Source organism: Lithobates pipiens, unplaced genomic scaffold (assembly GCF_037356315.1).
Source record: "Lithobates pipiens isolate NorthernLeopardFrog02 unplaced genomic scaffold, aLitPip1_a1.2 Scaffold_24, whole genome shotgun sequence".
NCBI classification, from domain to species: Eukaryota; Metazoa; Chordata; class Amphibia; order Anura; family Ranidae; genus Lithobates; species Lithobates pipiens.
The window spans coordinates 21,907,255-21,917,429 of NW_027507786.1; the positions used below are offsets into that span (position 1 = coordinate 21,907,255).

At 49.1% G+C, this 10,175-nt stretch overlaps 1 protein-coding gene across 1 annotated transcript; it reads right to left on the minus strand.

Moving 5' to 3' along the window:
• Nucleotides 1–894: 894 nt before the first annotated feature.
• Nucleotides 895–1,541, minus strand: LOC143929591 (small ribosomal subunit protein eS4-like). The gene has a single exon (XM_077453471.1). The coding sequence runs from the start codon at nt 1,539–1,541 to the stop codon at nt 945–947; it is 597 nt and encodes a 198-aa protein (XP_077309597.1). The 3' UTR covers nt 895–944.
• Nucleotides 1,542–10,175: the final 8,634 nt, after the last annotated feature.

Below are 10,175 nucleotides of genomic sequence, written 5' to 3' on the forward strand. Positions count from 1 at the left end.
TGATTCATTCAGTGTCTTTTGTTGTGATTAGCCAAAGCTAATCACATGGTACAGATGGGCTGTGATTGGCCCTGTCTGTGCCATGTGATCCCTGTGACCGATCACAGCTAGCAACACAATTGGACACAATGGATGGGATGAACTGGCGTGTGATCTGCTGTGATTGGTCACAGGGATCACACGGTACCGGCAGCGGTACCTATGAGGAAAGTCCCGCCTGGCCGTCAATCTGCTATAGGCCGGGCAGGAAGGTGTTAAAAATGCCCATATGAGATTTTACTCAAAGCTACATTTGTGTAAAAAATGATACAGGCCTGGACCTGGGAAGGCAAAAAAATCAGGGCGGCGTTCCCTGCTCCTTGTTTTGTTACATTATGACAAATGTGTTCTCCTATTCACCCCCCCCCCCCTCCCGAAATAGGAATAAGAGGACAAGTTTAACCTCCCTGGCGGTTTTCCCGAGTGTTTGTAATTTTTGAATTTGCCTCCGGGGCTCCGCCCCCGATGCGTCTCGTCGCAACGCTCTCAGGGAATGGAGCCCGGCACACAGAGCATCGGGTGTAGGACACAGCGAGGGGACACCGCAGGATCCTGGCGACAAGGTAAGTACACCGCACCAGGATCCTGCAATGCAATCCCGAGTGTGGCCCGGGGGTTACCGCTAATGGTACTTAAATTTAACCCCAAGCCACACTCGGGATTGCATTGCAGGATCCTGGTGCGGTGTACTTACCTTGTCGCCAGGATCCTGCGGTGTCCCCTCGCTGTGTCCGCCACCCAATGTTCTGTGTGCCGGGCTCCATTCCCTGAGAGCGTCGCGACGAGACGCATTGGGGGCGGAGCCCCGGAGGCAAATTCCAAAATTACAAAAAAATTCATAACACATACAGTACATTCTCCAGAACTGTTTTTTTTTATTTAATCAAGGTAGAGAACGTTTGAGATTAACCGCTGGTCTGCTTGGCTGCCAGTCTCTTGCCTCTCTCCTCAGCAAAGGTGTGACGGATACCCTTTCCACGTGGCAAGGAGATCCATGGCTTGTTACCCTTGCCGATGACGAAAATATTGGAAAGCCTGGTGGCAAAGCTGTTGCCGTTGGCATCTTTCACGTGGACCACATCGAATGAGCCTGGGTGTCTCTCCCTGTTGGTGATGACACCAATTCGACCCAAGTTGGCACCTCCAGTCACCATGCAGACATTAGCAGTATCAAACTTGATAAAGTCTGTAATCTTGCCAGTTTCCAAGTCGATCTGAACAGTGTCGTTGACCTTGATCAATGGATCTGGATAGCGGATGGTACGGGCGTCATGGGTCACCAGATGGGGAATTCCTTTTGTTCCCACCCAAGTTTTGCACAGTTTGTACTTGGACTCCTCAGCTGTGATCCTGTGCACTGCAAAGCGACCCTTGGTATCGTACACCAGACGGAAGTATTCTCCGGTTTTGTCAATGCTGATGACATCCATGAACCCGGCTGGGTATGTAATGTCTGTCCGGACCTTGCCATCGATCTTAATGAAACGCTGCACGCAGGGCATTGGACAAAGCACTGGGGACAAAAGGCAGGTGAAATGATTTGATACAGTACATTCTAATCTTACAGATGACATTACTGTATCAAATCATTTCACCTGCCTTTTGTCCCCAGTGCTTTGTCCAATGCCCTGCGTGCACTTTTATATTATATATATATACTGTTCTTTCTGCCCCGGAAACTGGGGATTGTCTATGGCAACCAAAAAAGTGTCTCTTCACGTCAAAAGTGGTTTTAGACCAGCTAGAAAACAGCGATAGTAAATTAGAATCGAAAATTGAAGAATTAAGCGATAGTGAAGCGCCGGGGAAATTTATTTTATTATTATTATATTTTTTTTTTTTATAATTATTTATATTTATTTATTATATTATAATTTAAGATTTTGTGTTTCAAACTTTATCTTACCCGGGATGTCTACTACACTCTGGTTTGGACAGATTTAAGTGAGTTATTACTAAGAATTACAGGCCTCAAATATGAAACACCAAATTTCTATGCAAAACAATTGTATCGATTTGAGATCAAAAAATTTGACATAATCATATCGCCATGGAGGCTACTACATATGGTGGGGGGTCTCCAGACCTTCTAAACAAAGGGCCAGTTTACGGTCCTTCAGACTTTTGGAGGGCCGGACTGTGGGCAATGGGAGTAGAAAGGTCCCCAAATCAGTGGACAAAAAAAAAAACAATGCCCCATCTTTGGTGCCATGGGGAGAGATTGCATCCAATCATTGGTGTCAGTGGGCCTGATTGTTGGTGTCATTGGGCCAGATTGTTGGTGTCATTGGGCCCGATTGTTGGTGCCAGTGGGCCTGATTGTTGGTGTCATTGGGCCTGATTGTTGGTGTCAGTGGGTGTGATTGTTGGTGTCATTGGGCCAGATTGTTGGTGTCAATGGGAGAAAGTGTGTCCTATCACTGGTGTCATTAGGAGGCATTGTGCTCCTTCCTTTGGGGTCAGTGGGTTGGGGGGGGGGGATATTCCCTAAGGGCCATATCATTGGATGAAATAGTGTCCCAAAGGCAGGAGAAAAGTAAGCAGCGGGCCGCAGTTTAACCACTTTCCTCCCGCCCACCGTCAAATGACGGAGGAGTCGTGCACCCCTCGTTCTGGGACAACGTCATATGTAGCGTTGCCACCTGTTCGGGATTCACCCGGACAGTTCGGGTTTGGAATCATGCGTCCGGGTTTCAGACTGTCCGAGACCTGAACACATTATGCAGACTGGACTAAGTCTCCCCCTCCCCCCTTCTCTCTCCTGCTTCTAAGTTAGTAGAGGTAAATCAGGGTTCTCAGAGCACTCGTTACATCAGAGCTCCCCTTTACATCACAGTCCTCTTCGTACACCAGAACATCCCTTATGTTAGAGTCGCCAGAGTTCTCCCTTACATCAGAGTCTGCAGAGTCCCCTCTTACAGTGAAAAGGAACTCTGTGAGTCCTGATGTAAAGGGGGACTCTTGTTATTAACTTCATATGATTAGAAACGTTATTTAATAGCAACATCCAGGGGCGGACTGACAACTCATGGGGCCCCTGGGCAATAGGAGATTATGGGGCCCCCAGGCAATCAGATTGTGGGGCCACACAGTATACACATACATGTTTCTATTGGCCGAGAAGGTACTGGAGAGGTGGGGCAGCTATCATCTCAGGATTTCAGAGACAGATGTAAAAAAAACACAGATTTTTACATACTGTCCCTGGTTTTACTGAGGCTGGCAACCCTAATGGGGTCCCCTAGTGGCCCGGGGCCCTCGGGCAGTGCCCGAGTGGCCAAATGGTCAGTCCGCCCCTGGCAACATCTATGCATTGTTTATCTATGCATACTATGAAAAAAAAATTGCTGGAGCGATGCCAAAATTTTCGGGTTTGACTTGAAGAAAAGGTGGCAACCCTAGTCATATGACGTCGCCCTCAGAATGGCCGCTCTCATGCGCCCCCGATCTCTGTGAAGAGCCGATGACGTGGCTCTTTAACCATGTGATCGGCTATGTCCAATCACAGCCGGTCACATGTAAATGCGGAAGTTCTGGTAATTGGCTCTCCTCACCTCACACTGACAGAGTGCGTGGTGAGGAGAGCCGATCAGCAGCATCTCCTCACAGCGAACACCCGCACATGTAATCAGGGCACTGATAACAGTAAAGCCCCAGCAGTGCCCATCAGTGGCCATCAGCGACACCAATCACTGCCCATCAGTGCTGCCTTTCAGTGCCATTGGTGCTGCCCATCAATGCCCATCAGTACTGCCCATCAGTGGCACCTCATCAGTGCCAACCAGTGCCACCTCTCAGTGTTCATCAGTGCCACCTAATCAGTGCCCATAAGTGCTGCCCCATTGGTGTCCATCAGTGCTGCCTTGCAGTGCGCATCAGTGATGCCCATTAGGGCCTCCCATCAGTGCCTCCCATCAGTGCCCAGCAGCGCCGCCCATTAATGCCACCCATCTGTGGCCACCAATGCCATCTATCAGGGCCCACCAGTGCCACCACTCAGTGCCCACCAGTGTCACCTAATCAATGCCCAAAATTGCCGCCTCATCAGTGCCCTTCAGTGCCACCTCATCAATGCCCAAAAGTGCCACCTCATCAGTGCCCTTCAGTGCCACCTCATCAGCACACATCAGTGAAGGAGTAAAATTACTCATTTAAAAAAATTACTGACAGAAACTAAGAAAATCTTTTCGGTCTTTTTTATATTTTTTTAAATCCCAGCAGTGATTAAATACCACCAGAAGAAAACTCTATTTGTGTGAAGAAAATGATACAAATGTCATTTGGGTACAGTGTTACATGACCGTGCAATTGTCATTCAAAGTTCGATAGTGCGGAATGTTGAAAAATGGCCTGGGCAGGAAGGGGGTGAAAGTGCCCGGTATTGAAGGGGCTAAAGTCCACAGACATAGAGAATACCTGTGGGCAGGGCCGCTGATAGGCCAGTACAACTGGCCCTGTTGTACCGAGCCCGGCCAGCAGGGGGGCCCGGGCAACCTGAACAGATAAGTCATAAAAAAAAAATCCTCCAGCAATGACCGATCAGAGTCCTAAATACAAACAACTTTTTTCTATTTCGGCCGCGGAAGACTCTCTACCGCGCCCGCTCCTCATCTCCTCATGCTGGCTCAGCTGGCTAGTGCTGCCCCCCTGGCGCTGCTGAGCTATTCCTCTTTCCGCGTGAGAGAAGTAGCAGTGAGGCGGCGACTCAGACGAGCAGCGGCAGCAGAGGACAAAAAAGTAGCAGCTGGCATCGGCATCCCACCTGACTGTAATTGTTTGTGCACACTCCGGTCAAGGCAGCAGCAGAATCAGGGAAGAAGTGACTCCTTGGGCCCAGCTAACAATGACAAAGGTGTGTGCTTGCTTGCTTGGGGGGGGGGGGGCTTCAAGATCTATACATTATGGCATTAATGGCATGAGCGGCACTGTCTGCAGGTAGCACATGCGTTATGGGCTGCCTGCAGAGACAGTGCCACCCATGCCACCCATGCCGTAATGTGCTGCAGACAGTGCCACCCATGACGTTAACACATTTGCTGCCTGCAGAGACAGTGTCACCCATGCTGCCAATGGCATTATGTCATTGGCTGCATGGGTGGCACTGTCTGCAGCACAATATGGCATTGGCAGCATGGGTGGCACTGTCAGCAGGTAGCACTTGCTTTATGGCATTGGCGGCATGGGTGGCACTGTCTGCAGGTAGCACATGTTTTATGGCCCATAACGCATGTCCTGCCTGCAGAGACAGTGCCACCCATGACGCTGATCTCGTAATGTGCTTCAGACAGTGCCACCTGTGCCGCCAATGCCGTAATGTGCTGCAGACGGTGCCACCCATGCTGCCAATGCCATAATGTGCTGCAGACAGTGCCACCCATGCTGCCAATGGCATTATGGAGGGGCCAGGGGTGGGGCTAAAGGAGGGGCCAGGGGTGGAGCTGAAGGGGGCCCCGTCAGGTAGGCTGTATGGGGCCCCATGATTTCTATCAGTGGCCCTGCCTGTGGGCACAGAGGCTGCCTCAGCAATTATCTCTTTGAAGGGAATGTTTATAACCTTCTGGACATACCTGGGAATTTGTGGAAACTGGAGCGAAGAAGGGGGTGGAGCTAATACCAGCTTGCCAAGTTTTGGGTATGAGCAAATTATATTTAAAGGGTCACTTTTCGATCTAAGGACTCCTCTCTAATGACCAGGCAACCGGATTAAAATTTCAGCATTGCTGAGTCAGCCCTGGAAAGTTCCCAGGTATTCTTATAAAGGAGAACAGAGGCCAAGAGCTGAATAAGGACATAGGTGGTCGGAGATACTAGGTTGGCAGAGAGGAGAGCAGAGAGGAGAGCAGAACCTAAGTGCAGCGTTTGATACAGTAGATCACAATACTCTACTCGTCCGCCTCACAGAAATAGCCGGAGTCCAAGACATAGATCTCCATTGGTTCGCGTCCTTCCTAGGAAATCGGTCACAGACAGTGAAACTAGGAAAATTCCTCTCCGAAACTCGGGCAGTCACCTGCGGAGTCCCTCAAGGCTCTCCGTTGTCAGCCGTTCTCTTCAACATTTACATTCGCCCACTCCTTCAAATCATCAGATGCTCAGATCTCTGCTTCCACTCTTACGCTGACGACACGCAACTTTATTTCCGGATCAATGGAAAAAAAGATCACCAACAACAACTTGAAAACTGCCTCAAATCAATAGAGGACTGGATGACCACCAACTCCCTCCAGCTGAACCAATCAAAGACAGAGCTTCTTATCTTACACCCAAATCATAAGCCCGCAACCAAAACCTCCTGGTCTCCACCAACCGTCTTTGGGCAGACTATCTCCCCAAAGACCAAAGCGAAGAGTCTCGGGGTTATTTTAGACGCACAAATGTCAATGGATGTGCAAATAGGATCTGTAGTCAGTGGATCTCACCATCTGCTGCGCATGCTTCGCAGACTCATCCCTTTTATCCCAAAGAATGACAAAGCAGTGGTAGTTGGAACAATCATTAATTCACGACTGGACTACGCAAACTCGCTTTACATAGGATTACCACAATATCAACTTGTGTGATTACAACTGATCCAAAACACGGCGGCAAGGCTGATAACAGGAAAAAAACCCTGGGAATCCATCTCTCCTTCACTGAGGAGCTTACATTGGCTAACCGTAAAAAATCGGATCACGTTCAAGACCCTTTGCCTCACCCACAAATGCGTGCATAGAGAAGCTCCGCAATACCTAATGGAGAAAATAAATCATTACACACCAAACCGCAGTCTTCCATCAGCCAACAAAAACCTCCTCCTCGTGCCCAAAGCCCGGTATAAATCCAAGGGGGATCGGAGATTCGCTGTCCAAGGGCCTCGGCTATGGAATGCTCTACCAATCAACATCCGCCTGGAAGAAAATCACCTGGCTTTTAGGAAAAAACTCAAGACCTTCCTCTTCTAGCAGATGATCAAAGCTCGCCACAGCGCCTAGAGGCGATTCAGTTCGCATTGTGCGCTATATAAGTATTTCATTCATTCATTCATTCTATTTACATATGAATGCCGGTAATTTACATGTAAACACAGGGTCTCCAGGTAAGTCATCTGGGACACAGCACAGGACTAAAACCTCAAGGGGGCGAGGGAATTTAAACTATAGGATAGTTGGCAAGTATGAAGCAGCTGCTTTGGGCCCCACAACAATGACAGGGCCCAGGGCAGCTGCCCCTTTTGCCCTGCCTTAAAAACGGCCCTGGGTGTTGGAGACAGCAGAAATAATGGGGTGGTATAATGTGGATCTGAAGATCTGGTAAGAGGAGAAGATAAGGGTGGTATAGAGGAGAACAGAGGCCCGGAGGTGAATAAGGAAATAGGGGGTCAGAGATACTAGGTTGGCAGAGAGGAGAGCAGAACCCAGGACCAGAATGGGGATGGGGGTGGTGGGGGATGGACAAACATTGGGGCGGTACAGAGAGGATTTGGAGATCGGGTAAGTTGCTTCTCTTATCTGCAATGACTTCTTTTTATTAGAATAGTCCTCCTTCCTTCTGCTGCTCAGATGTGAAATGGGACTCCTGACATCCATTGCAGTTGCAGCTCACACCGATGTAAAGGAGAACCTCCTGCTCCCAGTTGGAGCTCTACTTTAGATTTTGACCTGAAGTTGGTCCTTGGAGGCTTCTTCTTCTTGTCATCTCAGAGAAGGAACGTCAGAAGAATAGATTTACGTCTCTGGAAGTATCACAAAGGGTTTGATGTCCTTAACCAGCTTCTAACGAATCCTTTACCGCCCGACTCCCGGAGCCGAGGCGCGGATAACCGCATTTAGCAGCCCGGTAAGTCGAGCGTCGTTAAGTCAAAGTCAACCGATTTTTGTTGTAAACGCTCCGACCTATAAAGCGCGATCTTCATCAAACGCCTGTCATCTTGCCTCCTGATGACGGATGAAGTCACCTCCTGGCAGAACAATGAACCGGCCACACCGCCGGCTCAGCCGGGACCCTCGCCACCGCCGGCTCAGCCGGGACCCTTGCCACCGCCGGCTCAGCCGGGACCCTCGCCACCGCCGGCTCAGCCGGGACCCTCGCCACCGCCGGAGCGGGAAGGAATCGTATCATTAACAAAACTTTGTCCGCGCTCAGTCTAGGGAGAGGCCTGCAGATCCGAAGAAGAAGAACCGAGGAAAAAAAAAAAAGAATGATTAAATTTTTAACATCTGCCGGGTGGATATTTTGCCGCCGGCACATTTGTCAGTTTCAAAGGGTCTTTTTATTAATTTTGCATTTTCTATTTTGTTAGTGGAAAGAACGGAGTCCGGGGAGGTTTGCAGAGCTACAGGCGTTAAATCTTGAAATAGCCGAAAGGAACGCGAGGCGGTATCGGCCCCGGATAGGCGCACGCGGATTTCTCGCCCGCGTTTTGTATAATTTGTCAGCTACATGTTTGTGCCCCCCCTCCCCCCTTCCCCTCCCCCCACCTTCTCGCTGCTTCGGGAATTTGTGCTTTTCTGACAGTTTAAAAAAAAACAAAAAAAAAAAAAAACAGGTAAACACAATCCCCACCCCCGCACGCTGCGCAGACCGCCGAACGTTCATTAAGAAGAATCCACAAAATGATATTAAGTACATATTAAACCTTCGCCGATGTTTTTACCCCCCAGTCCCGCCAAATGTAAATAACTTATTAATGAGTTCTCAATTCCTGACCTAGATTTGGGCGCCATGATAGATATTCCGGAATATTAGAATATACAGAACGGCGCCTGTTCTGCGGAGAGGACACCGGGGGGGGAGGGGCGCCGGGTACAGGGCTCCGAGGTGCCACAAGGCTATGAAGAGGACCTGTCAGTAACAAGTGAATAAATTCCTGACATGTCACCGCCATACACAACAACACAATATAGAGAAGTCAATGAGCTCCAGCCTAGGCTCTGATGATGTCATCAGTCTGCTGCAGGCAGGAGGAGTCATTTCCTCAGTCTCCCCTCCCCCAGTGATCAGACTGTACATTGTAACTTTGTACAAGGAGGAGGAGTCATTTCCTCAGTCTCCTCCTCCGGTGAACAGACTGTACATTGTAACTTTGTAGAAGGAGGAGGAGTCATTTCCTCAGTCCCCCCTCCCCCAGTGATCAGACTGTACATTGTAACTTTGTACAAGGAGGAGGAGTCATTTCCTCAGTCTCCTCCTCCGGTGAACAGACTGTACATTGTAACTTTGTAGAAGGAGGAGGAGTCATTTCCTCAGTCCCCCCTCCCCCAGTGATCAGACTGTACATTGTAACTTTGTAGAAGGAGGAGGAGTCATTTCTTCAGTCTCCCCTCCCCCAGTGATCGGACTGTACATTGTAACTTTGTAGAAGGAGGAGGAGGAAGCATTTCCTCCGTCTCCCCTCCCCCAGTGATCGGACTGTACATTGTAACTTTGTAGAAGGAGGAGGAGGAAGCATTTCCTCAGTCTCCCCTCCCCCAGTGATCGGACTGTACATTGTAACTTTGTAGAAGGAGGAGGAGGAAGCATTTCCTCAGTCTCCCCTCCCCCAGTGATCAGACTGTACATTGTAACTTTGTAGAAGGGGGAGGAGTAATTTCCTCAGTCTCCCCTCCCCCAGTGATCAGACTGTACATTGTAACTTTGTAGCAAGACACAAGGTAAGAAGCTTCATCAGGGGCTGATCGGTGTCATACATTTGTGAACACAGCCAAGAACTACACAGGCCCCGGAATGTACACGGCTGTGTCATCTCAGAACTGCCATAGCCCCATCTCAGTCCAGGAAGTAGATGGTGATCCTCAATAATGACCTAAGAAGGTTTTGACATTAGAGGACTGAGGTTTAGAAATAAACTGTATCTGAGAACCGCAAACTGAGAACAATATTTAATATTTTAATTTTTAAGGCACCCCCCCCCCCCAATCTATCCATGTCTCCATACATTATGTTGTTTAGACTAGCTTTGATACCCGCCCCCTAGCATTTCTAGCTGTGGCCATCTTGAGTAAGGGCAGATGAGTCATGTAGCATTTACTTCCTGGAATCCATCTGCCCTTAGCTCAGGCATGCATGCAGGAAGCTAAGCTGAGAAAGTCACTCCCCCATGAAGACTCCTGGGATGTATGACATCATTATGGACTAGCCCAGAAACCAGGAAGTAATCA

What these genes read in the sequence shown, in the direction of transcription:
- LOC143929591 (XM_077453471.1), bottom strand. Translation starts at nt 1,541, where the DNA reads ATGCCCTGCGTGCAGCGTTTCATTAAGATCGATGGCAAGGTCCGGACA.